The sequence below is a fragment of the Tilletiaria anomala genome (assembly GCF_000711695.1).
Source record: "Tilletiaria anomala UBC 951 chromosome Unknown K437scaffold_75, whole genome shotgun sequence".
In the NCBI taxonomy this organism is placed as follows: Eukaryota; Fungi; Basidiomycota; class Exobasidiomycetes; order Georgefischeriales; family Tilletiariaceae; genus Tilletiaria; species Tilletiaria anomala.
Window position 1 is genome coordinate 29322 of NW_013546947.1, and position 18289 is coordinate 47610.

The 18289-nt window shown below is 57.3% G+C and overlaps 6 protein-coding genes across 6 annotated transcripts; 3 read left to right on the top strand and 3 right to left on the bottom strand.

The window, feature by feature from the left end:
* Positions 1–103: 103 nt before the first annotated feature.
* On the top strand, positions 104–1752 carry K437DRAFT_249305 (putative RPN7-subunit of the regulatory particle of the proteasome). The gene is made up of 5 exons (XM_013386415.1): positions 104–362; positions 430–683; positions 752–1398; positions 1467–1603; positions 1670–1752. Exons 1-5 carry the CDS (start codon positions 215–217, stop codon positions 1702–1704), a joined length of 1221 nt encoding a protein of 406 aa, XP_013241869.1. The 5' UTR covers positions 104–214; the 3' UTR covers positions 1705–1752.
* On the bottom strand, positions 1726–4257 carry K437DRAFT_258091 (WD40 repeat-like protein). The gene is made up of 5 exons (XM_013386416.1): positions 3768–4257; positions 3373–3701; positions 2936–3306; positions 2088–2864; positions 1726–2018 (listed from the first exon to the last, which is right to left on the bottom strand). Exons 1-5 carry the CDS (start codon positions 4202–4204, stop codon positions 1770–1772), a joined length of 2163 nt encoding a protein of 720 aa, XP_013241870.1. The 5' UTR covers positions 4205–4257; the 3' UTR covers positions 1726–1769.
* A 619-nt stretch (positions 4258–4876) lies between these two features.
* Positions 4877–6073, bottom strand: K437DRAFT_258092 (uncharacterized protein). Its single transcript, XM_013386417.1, has 2 exons — positions 5655–6073; positions 4877–5578 (listed from the first exon to the last, which is right to left on the bottom strand). The coding sequence occupies exons 1-2, from the start codon at positions 5925–5927 to the stop codon at positions 4946–4948; spliced, it is 906 nt and encodes a 301-aa protein (XP_013241871.1). The 5' UTR covers positions 5928–6073; the 3' UTR covers positions 4877–4945.
* Positions 6074–6230: 157 nt separating this feature from the next.
* Positions 6231–10386, bottom strand: K437DRAFT_275318 (uncharacterized protein; the record flags this gene model as incomplete). Its single annotated transcript, XM_013386418.1, has 3 exons — positions 6231–8718; positions 8804–9307; positions 9373–10386. The coding sequence occupies 3 exons, from the start codon at positions 10384–10386 to the stop codon at positions 6304–6306; spliced, it is 3933 nt and encodes a 1310-aa protein (XP_013241872.1). The 3' UTR covers positions 6231–6303.
* A 768-nt stretch (positions 10387–11154) lies between these two features.
* K437DRAFT_169372 (putative MET13-putative methylene tetrahydrofolate reductase) lies at positions 11155–13629 on the top strand. The gene is made up of 3 exons (XM_013386419.1): positions 11155–11392; positions 11476–11501; positions 11643–13629. Exons 1-3 carry the CDS (start codon positions 11292–11294, stop codon positions 13430–13432), a joined length of 1917 nt encoding a protein of 638 aa, XP_013241873.1. The 5' UTR covers positions 11155–11291; the 3' UTR covers positions 13433–13629.
* A 1177-nt stretch (positions 13630–14806) lies between these two features.
* K437DRAFT_263910 (uncharacterized protein) lies at positions 14807–15709 on the top strand (the record flags this gene model as incomplete). The annotated part of the gene is made up of 2 exons (XM_013386420.1): positions 14807–15224; positions 15489–15709. 2 exons carry the CDS (start codon positions 14807–14809, stop codon positions 15707–15709), a joined length of 639 nt encoding a protein of 212 aa, XP_013241874.1.
* Positions 15710–18289: the final 2580 nt, after the last annotated feature.

The window sequence follows — 18289 nt, forward strand, 5'->3', positions numbered from 1 at the left end:
GATCGCCTCACACGGGCGCAGTGCCGTCGCGTCGCAGTGTCGAATGATCAACACTACCTTCGAATGCATCCTTGATCGTCTTTCAGTACACCTTGACCTGCCTTGTGAGTTTTATATCCCTTGCCATTCAAGAAGCAGCCAGTTGCCGCTCGGTAGTTAAAGAGCATATTCAGCTCCTCTCGCTGCGCTCCTTCAGATCCGAAAGCTACCCAAAATGGACGAGGAGAACGTGTTTCCGATCCCGAACCTCAAGCTTCAGCAGCAGCTCTTCTTGCTGGTCGACGATAGCTCCGTGTCCGTAGACAGACAGAAAGCTCGGAAAAATGCAGGAGCAGAGCTGCTGAAGGGGATCGAGGAAGATGGTTCGTGGCGATAAGAGTGGCTTGGTCGCTCTTAAAACATACTTACGAGGGCTCGCATCACTTACAGAGATGGCACCATATTATGCTGCGCTTCTCGCTGATCCGGTTATCTCAAAGCTACTTCCATCTCCAGTCGCATCAACTTCTCTCAATCATGCGTTATCCTCTTCTGACCTCCTCTCCAACCTACAAGCGAAAAATAGGGCAGAGCTGGAACGACTAGATGGGGTGCAGAAGCGTGCAGAGGAGAATGAGGGGGACATGGAGATCAATGCTGTTCTCAAGGACAGAGCAAACTACTATGCTAAGATTGGGGACAAGGTCCGTAATCCATTTGGGAATGCTTATTTAGCTATCCTTGTCGCTGACTTTCCATGGAATTCCTTCAGGAAAATGCTGTCTCGGCGCATAAGCTTGCCATTGAAAAGGCCTCAGGCCTGGGTTCTAAAATCGACCTCACACTTGGCCTGATCCGCATCGGATTATTCTTTGGCGATACCTCTTTGGTCATCTCTTCAATTGCGTCAGCAAAGAAGTTTGTGGAAGAGGGCGGAGATTGGGACCGGAGAAATCGCTTAAAAGTCTACGAGGGCCTGCACCTCCTCTCTATCCGCGATTTTCATAAGGGTGGCGAACTCTTCCTCGAGGCACTCTCCACCTTTACTGCGACAGAGCTCCTTGAATACAACGATTTTATCGCCTTGACCGTCATTGCCAACACGTTCGCCCTTAAGCGAGTAGATCTCAAGAAGAAGATCATCGAGTCGCCCGAGGTGCTGCAGGTAATTGATGAACTTCCGCATCTGAGACAGTACATCAATTCGCTGTACAGTTGCCAGTACGGGGCATTCTTCAAGGCTCTGGCAGAGGTGGAGCAGGCATATATCTTGCCATCCAGGACCCTCAACCCGCATGCTAGGTTCTACGTCAAGGAGATGAGGATCATTGCCTACGCGCAGCTGCTCGAGAGCTACAGGAGTGTCACACTCGGTAGCATGGCGGATGCGTTTGGAGTCAGCGTCAATTTCATTGATTCGTGAGTACCTTTCATTGCTTGCACTCGTCGGTGCGCATGCGCTAACACGTTTGCGCCTCATGATCCAGTGAGTTATCTCGCTTCATCTCAAGCGGGCGGCTCCCTGCTGTCATTGACAAGGTGCATGGGATCATCGAGACGCGGCGACCGGACTCGAAGAATGCACAATACAGCAAAATCATCAAAGATGGAGATGTGTTGCTGAGTAAGCTTAGACCGCGCCCAGCTCTTACACAACGCTTTGTCGCTGACCATCCTCTCACACCCTCAGACTCGTTGCAAAAACTCTCTCGCACGGCATTGTAACATAGTCGAGAAAGCAAGACGGGGTTTGCATATGATCCAAAAACGTGTCCTACTGTACAATTCGGTCATCGCATGGGCCCACTACTAGTCGGAGAAGTGCCGGCCGTCTTGCCCGCATTCGGGGTCAACAATTTGGCGACCGTGTCCTGCATCTTGGACCACGCGTCGTCGGCTGGCGCGGCAAGCTCGCCGATGTCGTAGACGTACAAGCGCCCATCAGCGCCGCCGACAGCTGCATGCCGGCCATCTTTGCGATCCCACGCGAGCTTATTGAGGGCGCGGCCATTGCCTGCTTGCTGGCGTACGATCGGACGCTGCAGCGAGGAATGAAAATCAGTGAAACGTTATTTGATCACCGCTTTATGACCATTGGGGGAACGCACCTCTGTGTCACTGTTCAGATCATAAATATCAAAGTAGCCTGCGCCGTCGACCTGACCAAAGACGGCAGGATGGGACGGGTGCCACTTGATGTCATAGAGGTAATCGGTCGACTCTTCAAAGTTGACGAGCGGCGTAGTGACTTGCAGTCCGCTGGCAGCTGCGGCACCGCCAACGCCCGTGCCTCCCGCCGACCTTGAGACGGAGCGCGTATTGGTATTTGCGCGCCACAGCCGACTGGTCCAGTCCATGCTCGAGGAGAGGAAGAGGTCTGAGAAATCGATCGGCCCCGCAAGGGGATGAAAGTGCAAGCCTGTGATCGGCGCGGCGTGGCCGGCATAAACTTCGGAGAGGTTGAGCCCCGCACGGCTGCCTGCGCGGTCAAATCGCCCTGCGCTGTAAATGTTCCCTTCTTCTGTGCCGATCCAGAAAGTGTTCGTTTCCTGGCCTGGGAACGAGAGTGTTGTGACGCTGACTTCGGGTGTGCGCTGATGGTTCGGGTTCTGCAGCTCGATGAGCTCTTGCGGCTGCGCCAACATGTCCAGCATCCACGTACAGACTGTACCATCGGTGGACGCTGATACAAGGTTGTGTGCGTTCTGTGTGCCGACAAGCTGCATGCTGTATACGGGGTGCGTGTGGCCAGAGGCAGACAGCGGCGTCTTGAGGACCGGCAGCGCTCGCGCTCGTGTGTCCCACATGAGAATCTGCCCGCTATATGTGCCGCCGATAACGAGATTCGGGTGGAAAGGGGAGAGGGAAACGGATAGCACATCCGTCTGAGGCCAATAGGAAGGGGCAAGTCAGCGTATACTGCGAGACCATTCCATCTGTTCTGTTCTCGGCTCACCTGCGCATGGAATACGAATTCCGGGCGGTCCTTCAAGTGCATGTTCCATACTGCCACAAGCCCATCAGGCTCATCTATGGCGAGTGGGTTCTTGTTGTAGCTGCTCACGCACAGCTCGGGGTGTCGCGTGCTCCAGTCAATCGCGGTAATGCTCCTGTTCTTCAGGAGCTTTTCATCCCAAAATGTTCGCACGCAGTGCACCTGCCCTCGCTCGCTGTCCGATTCGCCAGGGGCAAGGCCGACCTTGGTGTAGTCCTTGAGATAGTCGTATGAGTCTGTCAGTGCACGCTCGGCGATCAAAGTCGATGCTTCTAGAAACTTTTGGAATTCAGAAGACTGATAGATGGCAGCCAGTTCTTCCTGAGTGTATGCTATGAAGGTTAAGGGATCCTTTGTCAGTGATAATTATGAACTAGAAGGGAGTGCGAAAGGCGTACTCTTGATCTCCTCCTCGATTTCCCGTTCCAACGTCTCCTCTTCCTTCTGTAGCCGCCTGTCTTTCTCGTGGTCGTCCTCTTCGAGCTCCTGCTCCTTGATGATGTTCTGCCTGATGAGCTGCTCCTGCGCCGGAGTCAGCCCTTGCAGCTTTCCGTCGGGTCCTATCCGAATGTCGCTGCCAACGCCGCCTGCAGCATCCAAGTTGTCATCTGCAAAGGCGTTGATCGAAGTTGTCTGTACTTCTTTCGTATAGTATAATCGTTCTCGCGGTGGAAGCTCGAACAGTTCTGTCTCCACATGGACGAAGTCAGGTGGTGGCCGGAAGTACCTGCGGAGTCATAACACAGGTTAAAAATGAGTTGCATTGATGGCATTGAGTTCTGAGAGTACTCACTCGGACCTCTCCGCCTCTCCGTCTGCCCGATTAACGAATGTGGTCCCATACACACTAGGTCCAACCCCTTCACTCTCTCCGCCATATTCGCTGCTAGCGCTGATTGCCGCACTCTTTCGTGGACTCGAATGACCAAGGGCACCGCCAGCGGGGCTCCTGGCACCAGCAAGGGAAGACGCGCCTCCGATCGATGCACGTCCGGACGAGCTTCCGACGAGCGTGGCGACAAAGTCGTCGAGGTCCTTTCGCGAACTAGGCGTGCTGACGGCTGTTCCCCCTCCCACACCCAAACCAGCATCACCTGCTCTCGATTCGGGTCGTGATGCGAGCAATCGAGATGTGCGTTCCTCACGAGCGCGTTTGAGCTCTGCGAGCTTGGCCCGCTTTGCCTCGATCTCGGCCCTGCGCCGCGACTCGCCGCTGCCCAGGGACGACATTATTAATGTCTGCACCTGCCTGACTCTCTAGTACTTCAAAGCGAATGGGACTTGTCTCGCCTTGACGAGGACGTCGGGTCTTCATCAGAAGTGTCGATCGGCAGTTTACATGTCTTTCTGTCGCTGCTCTCCACAGTCTCCGCTCGTGGGCGCATTCCCCCTGGACTCCGAGTCGCGCGACGCGCAGTGCGCGTTTACATACAGCTAGTATAGAGAGTGCACCGCAACACGACCTCTGAGGATAGGAACGTGACTTTCAAAGCCGAGTGAACCAAGCAATCAACTGTAGACATACTGCGAATCGCACAGGATCAAGCCTCTAAACTTTCACAGTTGTCTTCCAGCATCAATACCTTTGAGGGCCGTTTCGCCTCCAGCTTTGTCCGAGCAGAGCAGACCCAGGCGCTCGTCTGCTTGGACGATTCCTTAACGCGTGTTGCTCTGCGACACTCCTGATCCAGTGGGCCGATTCAATGTCGTGTGTCTCAGTACTAAGGCTCTCATCGATCTCGACATCAGGGTGGATATCATTCAATGGCTGGAACTTCTAGAAAATCAGCGGTGAGAGCTTTCGGGGATGCGGCGTTCGGACAGTCCAAAGCTCAAGGGCTGTTGAATTCTAGGTCGGTTGTGCTCATGAAAGAGACCACTTGTATGTATCTGCCTTTGTCTGTTCGGTATCCTTAAATCCATCTGCCTAGTGCAGGCTTCTGCGCATATTCTACATTTAGCCCATCTGAATCACAGTGCATCGTTGTGATCCCTTCGTCGCAGCGCATAACACCAATGCTGGACCTTAGGCGCGAAAGCGCTTCCACTCGCATCTTCGACTTCCAACGGTACCGTCCGATCTAGCACCCAGAGTCTGTTTATCGCCAGCTCATCTTCAGGAAACGCACTGTCTTGAAGAAATTCGCACCGTATTGAGGAATAGCTCAATATCAGCCAGATGCCACCCGGCTTGACGACAGCGGCGAGGTGAACCGCAAGCAGGCGGACAGGATGAATGCGCTTCGCGTCCGGCGGCAAGGCGTAGGCGATCCTGGTATCTGTGGGGGGCAGTGTCATGTAGCTGCGCAGTGAGAGGGGCAAAAGCGGGCATAAGCTTTCTTGGTAAGCAAGTCCCGCTGCCGCAGCTGAAACCGAAGCGATCGGCAGTAGCACCACTTCTGCTGCCGTGGCGATGGCGTCTGCTGTGCTCTTGTCCAGTATGGCATCGAAAACGCGGTTTTGCAATGCGCCGTTCAGAGAAGACCATTGAAGCAAGTCCGCCAGCTTGTAGGTCATATGCTCTTGCGCGTTTGACTGCGAAGGGAATGCTCGTTGCTCTATAACACTCGCGGCCTTGAGTGCTGAAGCCGAATAGTCGAGGTTCTGCAATCCATGCGAGCAGGACTCGTCAGATATTCATTCAATAACTTTGTCTTAGCACCACAGGCACTGTGCGCACCAAAATCTGACCGAAATCAAGCCCATGCTGTTCGTACAACGACCGAACGGCGACATGAAGTGCGCTATTCCCACAGCCAATATTCAGCACGCCGAACGACTTCGCTGCAGAGCTGCTCACTTGCAAATGCTCGGTGAGGGCAGGCAGAAGTGTCGAGCTTCCGTCCCCAAGCCATTCAAACTCATTGCGCAGAGATTCCTTTTCGTTGAGCTCAGAAGCAAAGCGGTTCTCCCAGTATGCGATGGAGCCGTAATCCGGAGGGCTTCCAGGCATGATGTTGCGCTATCGTAACCAGAGCATCTCAACCCAGTACAATCGCTTTCCTACTGCATGTAGAACGGTGAGGTGTGCAAATTGCTTCGCACTGCAACCTCTTGGCCTGACCATGATGCGAGTCAGTACGAATTCGAAGTATATACGCATCCATTGCATGCTGCACATGAGAAACGGTTCTCGGATTTCATTATGCTGTTTTTCATAATGATGAGCCTTTTGGTTGTGCCTATCGGTGCAACTAGGCTATATGGGCCAACCATCTCAATTTCCACTTTCAAAACCGTTGCGATCAGCTAGCTACTCGGCTGAGATTGTTGGCCAGGTACATAAGATACAGTGCAATTCGCTGCTTTCCGTAAGCTACATCCACTCTTTACGAGCAGTCAGCACGGCGGGTGCCCTGCTGTAATTCCCAGATAAGTTTGAGTGCATCCTCCTCGCATTCGCAGCCCGTGCGATAGAACTTAAGGAGCGTACTCCTCGGGATGATCTCCTTCGCCTTGTGAACACGAGCGCGAAATATCTCGCGCCGGCGAAACTCCGCTTCCGTCAGGTAAACTGGCTGCCGACTGTCGCCAGTAGAGGAAGGGGGTGCCGCTCTCGAATTTAGCGCAGAAGAGTGCGTTAGTGAAGAGGGGGAGGAGCGGTTCATGGAGTCGAAGGTTATGCGTCGCAGAATGGGCGGACGCATCGAATTGGACGCTGTGTCAGGGAAAGACGTGTCAAAGAACCCTGGCGCTGCGCCTGGTATAGGTGGAATGTCGGCAGGTGCAGGAGGCTGAATAGTGGGCGCATCCTCCATGACTTCCTCGTTCGTCATCAAAGAAGGCGACGCCGTCGGCTTGGCACGTGGTCGCGGGCTCGACACGTCCCGGATGAAGATAGCGCGGATCTGATGAGGCCGCTCGGCAGCAAGTGCAGAGTATAGCTCCAGGTCCAGCTCGCCGGAATCCCCAACGAGGATGAAGCTGGTGCCAGGGAAGTCGTTCAAGATGGCCTCCACGGCACCACGCTTCCTTTCTCCAGCAGGTTCAAGCCATGAAGCGAGTAGATTACGCGTGCCGGTCGGGTAGAGTTTCATGTGCAAATGGCTGAGCGGCATGCCGGCTACCTCCAAAAAGCCCTGGACGAGCCCGTAGAGCTCCAATGGCGCGTTGCTGACATAGTGGACGGGGGCGCCGGCAGCCGTCATCGCTTGGTACCAGCGTGCGACGCCATCTACTGTGACCTCGTTGAAGGGCTTAACAAAGACGTTCTGGAAGACCGACTTGATGCCGCCAACAATGTCTGTGTGCTTGACCGTGTCATCGATGTCCGATATGACGCGGACCTTCCGGCGTCCATCGTCGGTGACGTCAAGCTCCATCCATAGCGTCGATTCCGCATCGACGTGATTTTTGAAATGATCAGGCGGCCGAGAGCGATTTTCACCGGCTTCCTTTGAGACTTGCGGGTAACCGTAGCTCGTGGCGCCAAGTGGCACCTCAGACTGAGCGCTGCCTTCGCCTCTCATAACCGGCTCACTCGCCTTTTGAGACGGGTTCTTGTGCTTCAACAGCACAGCGCGCATGCGCAAACCGACGATCTCGACGGGGTGCACGCCACGCGTAGCCTCATGGTGTTCGCAGTATGACTCGAGCATGCACCACGGGATGATGAGCTTGTGCTCGAAGCACCCGCTGCTGTTGGTCCACAGCGTCGTCGTTGCGAGCAGCATACCGCGCGGCTCTTCGATGCCATGCTCCGCCCACTCGCTCTGCACCTTGTTTGAGAAGGTCGGCTCGATTTCGATTCTAACCTCTCGATGTTCGACCCTGTACATCCAGAATGCATGCAGCCGGCTTTCGAGGTTGCGCTGCAGTTGCTGCAACTCGGGCAGCGAGCGGCCCAGCCAAGCAGTGGCGCCGCGCCTGCTCCATGCGGACGCCTCGTCAATGTGTGCGCCCGCGCCGATCGGAGAGCTCGTGCGAGAATCTGACTGCAAGCGGGTCGACACTGTCTTGAGAGTATGCAGCTTTGCCATCGCCCGCTCGCGGCGGCTGAAAGGTTGCAGACTAGAGGTTGAAGCGAGCAGATCCGAAGGCCTAGCAGCGCCACTTCCCCCGCCATCGGCGGGTGTGGGTGCCATTCTCGGTGCCGAGGCAGATCCAGTCGCGACACTCACTTGCCGTTCTGCACGAGAAGCAAGCGCTGCGCTCCAGAGCGTGCGTTGTACTTCGGGACCAGCAGACTCGGAGCTGTCAGCCTCGTTCTTGTTCTTGGCGCCTGCCCCATGCTCACGCGCAACATCCGCATCATTTGGCCGGTCGTTCGGGAGGATGCGCGCGCGATCGATGAAGCGCGCCAGTGCCTCCTCATTGACATTCCTCATCAACCTGTGCGTCAGCTTGTCGCGCATGCGCAGTCGCCGCTCGTCTCGAGCCTCCGTAGCGCAATCGCCGTCGTCGCCGTTGCCGGCTTTGACTGTCGCATTGAATTCCAGCGCGCCGCCGCTCGCGCCGGCATCCTCGCCCTCTCTACCCGCGAAAGCACCCGTTATAGGCACGCATTTCGCCTCCGCCCCCGCCTCCGCCTCAGTGGCAGATGCAGACGCAGACGGAGGACACCCGTCGAGCATCGACTTCGGCTCGGCACTATGCGGCTTGCCGGTCGGGGCGAGCGCCGCAAGAAGCGGGTCATCCGCGGGTGCTGCGGCGTGCAGTAGGCCGGCCGTGCTGGCCGGAGAGCTCATCGACATAGTTGAAGCGGCTGCCGAGGGCTGCCGGGCGATCTTTGGCAGGCCTGCGAGCTATGGCGTGCACGTTCGACACAGGGGAGACCAGCGCCTTTGGGTTAGCCAAAATGCGCCTGAATGAGCGCAACGCAGCACGCACCTGTCTAGCCATCTGGTTGAAAACCCTCTCCCACGTTCCAGCGGCCTCCGGCGTCCTGAGGACCATGCCGTGCGCATAGACGTCAAGCTCCACCGCTCCATCGTCGAGGTCCTCTGGCGCGTCGACGGCGGCCCAGCCCTGCGAGTGCCGGTCGCGCGCGACGCGCCGCGCGACATAGCCCGGCAGAAGCACGGGCACGACCGAGCCGGGCTGGTGCGCTGGCATTCCGGCCGCGACGGGCATGTAGGACGGTTCGGGCCGCTGTTGCTGGAGGTGCAGTTGGTCCGCCGAGGATGCGCAAGATGAGGAGGAAGAGCTGACCGTTGCGGACGATAGCAGACTCGATGTGCTGAACGTCGCAGTAGTGCCTACGCGAAGACTGGCGGCCTTGGAGGCGAGCGGAGAAGGCAGCGAAGGGGGGACGCCGATATTGTGGATGGCTGCAGAAGAGCGGTCAGGTATTCGGACGGAGCAGGGGGCAGGGTGGTGAAGCGGCTGCCGCTGCTGTTTGATGGCGACAAGTGTCCCTGTTGCGATATTCTCGCCTCCAATTCTCCAGCTGCAAACACAGGAGCGAGCGGCGCGCTGCCCGGCGCCTGATCCTGGGGATCGACAGGGAGCGCAGAAGGCGGCAGCATCCACGCGCCGTGAGTAGGCCCAGGACGCGGCGTTGACGTTCTGGACTGCATGCCCCGGGCAGTGGCAGCGCCAGCGACGCCGCGGAGCCGCTGGCCGACTTTCCGACCGAGAGCGTCTATCGGGCCGAACAGCGACGACGACGACGGCGATGTCGATGATGACGACACGGCGCATGGGCTGACAGTAGGGCCCTGCGAGGCGGAGCGTGTGTAGGGCGGCTTCGCGTTCAAGCTCGGAGATGTGGGTACCACCGCATAGAGTCGCGCCGAGGGGTGCGCCCTGCAGCTGTCGCTGGCTGTGCTGGCCATGCTGCTGCCAAGCCTGGCGCTACCAGAGTACGACGTCGCGTGATCTTTCGGTTGATCGGTGGTGAGCGATGACGTAGGCAGCGAGCCGCGGGGGAAGGAGGAGGATGACGGCGGCATGGATCCTTTTGTAGGGCCTCGTCGCTGTGTGTTGACAACGTTCAACGTCCGTGAAGAGCCAGTCACTCTCGCTCTGTCGCTTTCGCCGCACCGCTCTCCGCTTGCGTCGGAAAGTACATGGCGTGCATTGGAACCAACGGGAGGGTCAGGAGCAGGTGGTGCTGTTGCCACTGGTGCTTCTGGTCCTGGTGCTGCTGCAGCAGCACTCGAATTGTGCCAACTCCCCTTGCCCTTGGCGGTCGTGGCCAGCTGGTAGGTGGTGCGCGAGAGAACGTTGTCGTCCACCAGCGATGGCAGCGATTCGGGGGCGGGCCAGTGCAACGGATTGCTTGCACGCACGGTCGGCGTTAACGTGGGCGTGGGCTTGTGGCTTTGTGACGCAGGCGAGCTTATGCGAGCGGCCGTCTCTCTCGATGGCCAATGGCAAGACGGGGGTGCGGCTACGGGTGTAAGTCGCGGATATGATGGGCCCACGGCATCCTCTTCGCTCTGCTGACGACGTGGGACCAGGTGATCCATCCTACTACGGCCGGTGATGGGACGCTGTTGTTGCGAAGGACGTGGGAGCGGGGCGCATGCGAGCCTAGTCACCCTGCAGCGAGCGAGCATCGGGCCATTCGCTCCGAGGCAGCCATTAGGGTCCGGCTGGCAGTTGGGACGCTACAGTTGCGCTGGCGAGAAAATTATGTACGTCGGAGACACTAGTGATGATGGCTCATTTAGGTATCGCTGTCTACAGTCTACCTGCCTACCGTGTCACCGTGCACATCCTCCATCTGTCGGTCTGTCGCATGTTCTCGTGGGGGCCTCACTTCAAAACCTCGATCGATGACCTCACGTGGCCGGGGGTGAGGTGATCCCTGTTTTTCCGGGGATATTTGCGCAGGACCCAGAGTTCCAGGCTGCCCAATCACCAGAGCACTGTCTCTCGGCCGAGAGAATCCTTGCACCGAACGAACCGGAAATGTGGCGTGTGGCCTTGCGGTGTGGCGGATGGCGCACGTGTGGGCGGAACGGAATAGAACGGAAGGGTTAGAAAGAACCACACCCACTCAACAGATTGAACTGGCACGAGATTCTAGTCTAATTTGCCCCCCCCACAAAGGGAGAAGTGTGACGAGAAGGCAATCATCTCCGGTTGCACAGTGATAGTGGTACTTGCTGCGGTCAAGGTCGACGCCCCTTCTTGCCCGACGTAGACCATCCTACAACGCACAAAGCAGACGCTCGCACCGCCCCCATCATCAACTCTGCTCTCCTTGTCTGCCTGCCTGCGTCTGCACTGCACTGCGCTCCGAGCACCGGCATACGAGCGACCGCTGCTGCGGCGGCTTCGCTGGATTAAGCATTCTCGTCTGTGGTAAGACAGACGCCTCAGCTTTTGCACACCTTCCCCACCCCCCTCCCCGGTCTCGACATAAAAGATGACCTCTACACCGCACGCCAACTGGCGCATCACAGACAAGATCGCCAAGGCAGAGCGCGATGGCTCCATATGGTGGAGCTTCGAGTATTTTCCCCCTCGGTCAGTCCTGTTCGCAGTCGCCGTCACCCGCTGTCCTAACCGACTGATGAAATCCTACCCTCTTCGCACCATTGTTTCTGCAGGACGTCCCAAGGTCTCACAAACCTCTGTACGTCGTCGCTTTTGTGCCTGCAATCTCAAGAACCCACCCACCAGACCTGACCCCCTGACCTGACTTGACCTGATTCCCCCCTCCTTTCCTCCTCTACCACCACCACACTCACTTCTTCCACACGCTCCTCGCACATAGATGACCGCATCGAGCGCATGGGCCAGCTCGGGCCTGAGTTTGTCGACATCACCTTCCGCATGGGCTCAGCCGATCTGACCTACCAGCTGGTCGACACGGTGCACTCGTACATGGGGCTTGAGACGTGCATGCACCTCACATGTACCAACATGCCGCGCGCAGAGGTGGACCACGCGCTGGATGAAGCGCGCCGGCACGGTTGCCGCAACATCCTCGCCCTGCGTGGCGACCCGCCGCTCGGCAAGGACGAGTGGGAGGGCCACGCGGACGGATTCACGTACGCCAAGGAGCTCGTCGAGCACATTCGCGCCAAGCACGGCGACTACTTTGCCATTGCCGTCGCCGGCTTCCCCGAGGGGCACATTGAAGCCAAGGATGGCGAGGCGATCGAGATGCAGCGGCTCAAGGACAAGGTTGATGCCGGCGCCGACTTTATCTTCACGCAGATGTTCTACGACTACGACATCTTTGACGACTGGGTCCGCAAGGTCCGCCGCGCAGGCATCACCTGCCCCATCGTCCCCGGCGTCATGCCGATTCAGAACTACGGCGGCTTTCAGCGCGCCGTCGCGCGCTTCCGGACCAAGGTCCCGCAGGAGTTCTATGCGGCGCTCGAGCCGGTCAAGGACGACGACCAAAAGGTGCGCGAGGTCGGCACGCGCCTCGTCGGCGATATGTGCCGCCGAATCATCGAGAGCGATCTCGGCATCCACGGGCTGCACATCTACACTATGAATCTCGAGCGTGGCCCACGCATGCTGCTCGATTACCTCGGCCTGACACCCGATGTGGGAAAAGTGCGCCCAATCCCCTGGACGCCGTCACTGACGCCCAAGCGGCGCGACGAGGGCATCCGCCCGATCTTCTGGGCGAACCGCGCCAAGTCGTATATCTCACGCACGGAGACCTGGGACGAATTTCCCAATGGCCGCTGGGGTGATGCGCGCTCGCCTGCGTACGGTGACTTTGACGCGTACGGCGTGCAGCTGCACTGGACCCCCGAAGAGGGCCAGCAGATGTGGGGCTCCCCGCAGAACCTCGACGACATCCGGCGCCTGTTCTGCGACTTTTGCGCCGGCAAGGTCAAGGCGCTGCCCTGGACCGAGACAGGGATCGCAAAGGAGACGAGCGTGATCAACGACAAGCTCGTCCGCATGAACCAGCTCGGCTTCCTAACCATCAACTCGCAGCCCGCCGTCGACAGCGCAAAGAGCACCGACCCTGTGCATGGCTGGGGCCCCAAGAATGGCTACGTTTACCAGAAGGCCTACCTCGAGTTCTTCGTCTCGCCCGAGCAGCTCGATGCGCTGATCACGCGCATCGAGTCCGACGCGCAGTTCACCTACCACGCCGTTAACGCGCGTGGGGACATGCGCACTAACACCAACAGTGAGTCGCCCAATGCCGTCACTTGGGGCGTCTTCCCGCACTGCGAAATCATCCAGCCGACGATCGTCGAGAGCATCTCGTTCCTTGCGTGGAAGGACGAGGCGTACCAGCTAGGGCGCGAGTGGGCCAAGATCTACCCCGTGGACAGCGTCGCGCGCAAGGTAATCAACGACACGTTCGACCGCTTCTTCCTCGTCAACATCGTGCACAACGACTTTAAGCGGAAGGACGCCATTTTTGAACCCTTCTTCGACGTTGCCAGCGCAAGCAACGGGTACCGCGGCGTCAACGGCAGCACGCAGGCCATCAATGACACCAGCGCGTCCCTCGTACACAAAGCACAAGGTCTCAAGGACTCGGTGCTGCCAAAGACGGGTAGCGGCAGCGCAGCGTTCAACTGAGGCGCCTCTCGAATCTTCTCCGCCCACTCAACGTGGACTCCCCCCTCCCTGTTTCCCCGAAGAAAAATACATTCAGAACCGACTTTATCATAATCACCCTCTAGCCTCAAGCCCCTCAGCACGCCACCGCCGTTAACGAGAACCACCATTGCGCCTATAATGAGATTCACTTCAACTTGAACGTTCTTTGTTTGCAAGTCGCAGCAGCCCAGCCCAGTCCATCATCTTCTTCTTTTCCGTGCTTGTGCCAGCCGGAGAAAAAAAGCAGCATTACACCGATCCGCCACCTATTCTTCGCGTTCAACCATGATCATCCCCCAAAACGACCCCGCCAAAGCAAACGACGCCGCCGGCGCTCTTTTGCAGGCCTTGTAGATTATTCAAAACATTCAACATGCATCACACGCCCCGCTGCACGCTTCGTCCAACTGCATCAAGCTGTACATTTCCATCCCCCATCAACGCCAGACTGACTTACAGGCATTCTCGCCGAGATTCAGCGACCCGCCATACCACACCACACCACCCACGGAAACACTCGCTCGCTTGGCCCCTTCCGCGCCAATCGCTTCACCCCACCCCGCATTCGCTGCCGGCCACCGTCGAACGTGGACCTTGTGATCCATCTGCAGTCGATGCGCAGACTGATGGAGGACGAGGTGTAGCATGCGGCGTGCCGCAAAAGTTAGGGAAAACATTCATGTCTAGCTTCTGCATCAGAAATGCAACCTGCCAAAGCCATCGAGCGGGATGTTAGCTATGCATAACGAATGCCTCCCTTTTTGTGCTCTCGTTTTACGCTCCATGGATCTTACGTGAGACTACGGCAGTGCGTAGCGTGAGTTCCTAGCAAGTAACGAAGCTGGCAAGATGGTAGGGGATATATGTGAGGTATGAAAGGATCTATCGCATTGTTGACCATCGTGTGGCGCCGTGCAGCGCCCCAACGACCCTCTCCTTAGGTTTCACAGTGATTATAGGCGACAGCCAGCGTGCTAAACTTTGCTTTGCCTAAGTTTAGTTTTTTTTTCATGTCAGGTCTCTGATCACCATTTCCCCATGTTTGCTTTCCAATGATAGGTATCGCCTTTCATGCTGAGGTTTCGCGGAGCGTTGACCGGAATTGATGCTTGGCTTGGCCTCTTTGCCTCCCTCGCTTAATTGGTGTAGTACAGGTCGATGAAGCTGCGCCTGTGCGCGGGCGGTGCGGTAACGTTAGATGCGGGTGCGGGTGAGGATGCGGCCTTGTTGGCGTTAACGTTAGCGTTGTACCCTTGAGCGCTGCTCGGCGGGTGGATACGTCATTTGTGTCAGTCCAGAGCCCTTCAAGAACCCAAGAGAAAAAGAGGACAGGCAGCATGGACTCCCCCGACCATGGCGGCCACAACTCCGATCCCCGCAGCAGTCAGGGCGTTGGTCTTCTTGTTTTGGACCTTAGTAATGTCGTTCGTCTGTTTCAACAGGTCGATATTCGTCTGGTCGATCTGGGCCTTGCGGGCGCGCTCGGCTGCTTCGGGATCAGCGAGGGTGGGTGGTTCTGCTGGCGGGGGAGCCAGTGTGCCGGAGGATGCCGACCACTTCTGCGCCTGTGGTGATGCTGGCGGGGAAGTCTGCGTACCGGAGGGCGTCGAGCCGCCGCCTTTCCCGGCGCGGCGATTCATGTGCTCGGGCACGGGCGCGGCCAACGACGTGGCAGAGGCAGCGATGAGCGCGATGGCAATTGTGGCAGTCATCGTTGTTCTCGTCGGGAGGGGGATGGACGACTCAACCAGCGAGTGTACCGTGAAGAGAAGTGCGTTGGACGGGCCATGTGGGTGAGGATCAACCTGAGGAAAAAAGGGCAAGGCCATGAAGAAGCAGCAGGAACAGTCTATCTAAGTTTATGGCATGGGCCACACTCGCCCTAGGAGTGGCTGTGGCTCCCCCGGCCCCATTCGGCATCATCGGCATTACGATGAGAATGGCTCGAGCGCTCAACAGGTGCGATGCTCACTTGGGTTCATGATCCTGATACAATTGCAGAGTGCACCCACACTTCATGTTCATATTCACGTAGGCACACCCGTGCATGTGGCGCTCGGGAACTGGCCTGCCAAAGTCTGCAAACGTGCCCCTCTCGATCGTCCACCTGCCTTCATGGCAAGGATGAAATGGGCCGAGCACGTCATTGGAACCCATGGGAGCCGCCTTCGTGTGTACATAGGACTTGGCCCGACCTGGTGGCCAGGAACTCCTCGCGCCAAACGTGACCCGGTGCAGCTGCAAGGCCCGAAGTAGCATTGGCAGTCCTGCAGGAAGGTGCCTCTCGGGAGGACTCGGATGTGCAATAGCGGAGCCAAGTCCAGAGTCCAGTAGAAGTACTATGACAAAGTGTCGAACATCAACGAGACCTGCTGCTTGCTCCCTTGCCGACAACTTTCAGCTCAGCGAAAGGGGGTGGGGAAGACTGTGAGTGTATATACACAGAGAGAAGGAGAGCGCGCGAGAACAGACGAAGGCGCTGCAAGCAGGCTCAGAGTGTCTGATAATGTTGCAGTTGAAATGTAGATAAAAGTGGAGTGAACGGGCAGTGCGGAGCTGGCGGAACCATCAGGTGCTTACACCCAAAGCATTTTCAGGCAGCACTCTCCTGCGCTCTGTCCATCGCCCATCGGCGGACGCTGGAATGATGACTTGCAGTCGGCATGGGAGGCAATGCGGGCGGCTGTTGTCGCGGCATCCTCGCTTCATCTCCACACATCCGGCGAGCAGCTAGTACGCACCGATTCCTCGCTCGTCGAATACGACGGATCACTGTTCGTCTGCCCAGACGGCGCCGAATATTCGCTGGCCTTCATCTCACACAAATGGGAACGCGCCCAGCCCACCTACAGCGCGGTACGTTGCAACAGTTCCGCCTCATGGATGACTTGCTCGATCGTGCCGAACTTCCGACGGGGACGCGAATGCCAGACTGGTGGTGATCATCCCAGACTCTGACATCGAGCACATCCTGCAATCCGTGCAAGGGTCCCTCTGCGCGGCCACGGGGGCGAAGTCTTGTCCTCGCACTCGGGCGCACCTAATGGTTCCCATCCCTGGCGGCGACTGCGGCTGACTTGAGGTGCCGTTGTAAAAAAGTGAAGCCTACCCCGCAGAGTGGCGCCGCCGCGGCTAGCGACAAAAAGCCGCGAGCCGCCGGGTGTGGATCAACACATTTACGGAGTTACGAGCACTTTGGCCCTACGAACGCAGCTTCCGCAAAAAGCTTAATCGTCCTGGTACACCTAGCGTCGGGGTAAATCGCCACCGGTACGATCGATCCCCGCTCAGCGCACGATGCGGCTTTCGCGCTGCACACTCCTTGGTTCGGACCCGATGGTCCGCCTGCGGTATTAACCTCCGATAATCCGGTAGAGTTCAAGAGCAAGGTCGTTGATGTCAATTTGCGCGCGCGCAATGCTGCACACGCGTGCCATCCTCTCCACGCAACCCGTCTGCGAACATCCCTGAGGCCCCAGTATAAAAGGTGAAGGAGGGCTTGCGGGTGCGCACGGCGGATCCTTGCTTCACGGCACTATTACAGGAAGACAACTGGCCTCGCCTGCTTGGCGTGGTCGTCCATAGTTTGAATACCATCCACTCGGAGGCAGCAGGAGCACAACCTATGACCCTGTTCTTTGCCCGCGCTCCGCACTCCTGCCAACTCTCACGCTCCCCGACACTGTTCATATCTATCGGCAACATCAGCATTTCATACGCTTCCCAGTCGGAGCGAAAGTCCTGAAGGCAAAGCTAGCGGGCGCGGCCGCTGGGACACATCTGCTCTCCACAGAGGGTCCCTTCTTCATTGCCAAGCAGGTGCGCGACACCAAGAACGCTTTGGCTAGTGGGCACGGGACAATTGTCTCGCACTCCCGCTGGGTATGGCCTATTGCCTAGCAAGGTGAAAATTTGCTTGAGGGGGAGAGGTTATTGTTGTGAAGGACGGAAAAGAAATCGGGAACATGAATTCACCATCAGCACATTCACCAGTGCCTCTCGTCTCCCTTCTTCCACCCATGGTTGACTAGGCGATATATACCTGTATGCTCCACAGACATTTATACATTTATACATTTAGCCATTATCCGTGTCTTCGTACAGTGCCTCTGCACCTCTGCGGGTTGGTCTACTGTGAGCGCCAACGGTCGCAACAGTATAATCAAATGACTCCAACCGAGAAACGCGAGCGTGCACTTCATAAAGAGGATGGATGATATGTAACTGGTGTCTTACACCGTACACGGTTCCCACCGCCGTCTGTCACGATCCCAGTCGCACATACTAAACACTAAGCATTGCACATGCCCTTTCAAGTCTCATCGCTCCCCTGTTGCGGAAGTCGAAGCCAACAGCCTTCCAAATGTACTTCTTCGAGATACTAAAAATGCTCCAAGCGGCAACATCAATACAATCGAAGACAATGGTCAGGGAAGATCGCAGGGTACAAAATTGTGTGTACTGACATCCGTGTTTTGCAGGGTTACTGTCCGTTGGGAACGGCAGCAGGTCTTGTTGTCCCTAGCAGATGGGAGCGCGACGAAGTTAAGAAAGATATCTTGGGGCACGAGCTGATGCCTTTGGGACGAATGACGCAGGGGCCCTCGTTATCGACAGTCGGACGAGGCGCAAGGACTTTGTTGCTTGCGTAGTCGTGCGAGCAGCGAACTGTTTTCACCGCAGTGGGTTCGGGGTTCGGGGTTCCAGTGGTTGGCGGGGTTTGGTCAGGTCCAGACACAAAGCAAAGGTTGCGGAGTCACGACTGGGTCGTGTGTGACGTGCCATTAATTGCATGCTACTATGCATGGAGAGCAAATACGAACAACACCTTTATTC

Bases quoted from the DNA above. Each gene is read 5' to 3' on its own strand.
- K437DRAFT_249305 (XM_013386415.1), top strand. From the start codon at position 215: ATGGACGAGGAGAACGTGTTTCCGATCCCGAACCTCAAGCTTCAGCAG. The intron at 363-429 runs GTTCGTGGCGAT...CATCACTTACAG, and splicing joins GAAGGGGATCGAGGAAGATG to AGATGGCACCATATTATGCT. The intron at 1,399-1,466 runs GTGAGTACCTTT...CTCATGATCCAG, and splicing joins AGCGTCAATTTCATTGATTC to TGAGTTATCTCGCTTCATCT.
- K437DRAFT_258091 (XM_013386416.1), bottom strand. From the start codon at position 4,204: ATGTCGTCCCTGGGCAGCGGCGAGTCGCGGCGCAGGGCCGAGATCGAG. The intron at 3,307-3,372 runs GTACGCCTTTCG...TAACCTTCATAG, and splicing joins AATCGAGGAGGAGATCAAGA to CATACACTCAGGAAGAACTG. The intron at 2,865-2,935 runs GTGAGCCGAGAA...TATTGGCCTCAG, and splicing joins AATTCGTATTCCATGCGCAG to ACGGATGTGCTATCCGTTTC.
- K437DRAFT_258092 (XM_013386417.1), bottom strand. From the start codon at position 5,927: ATGCCTGGAAGCCCTCCGGATTACGGCTCCATCGCATACTGGGAGAAC. The intron at 5,579-5,654 runs GTGCGCACAGTG...CATGGATTGCAG, and splicing joins TTGATTTCGGTCAGATTTTG to AACCTCGACTATTCGGCTTC.
- K437DRAFT_169372 (XM_013386419.1), top strand. From the start codon at position 11,292: ATGACCTCTACACCGCACGCCAACTGGCGCATCACAGACAAGATCGCC. The intron at 11,393-11,475 runs GTCAGTCCTGTT...TTGTTTCTGCAG, and splicing joins TTCGAGTATTTTCCCCCTCG to GACGTCCCAAGGTCTCACAA. The intron at 11,502-11,642 runs GTACGTCGTCGC...CCTCGCACATAG, and splicing joins CCAAGGTCTCACAAACCTCT to ATGACCGCATCGAGCGCATG.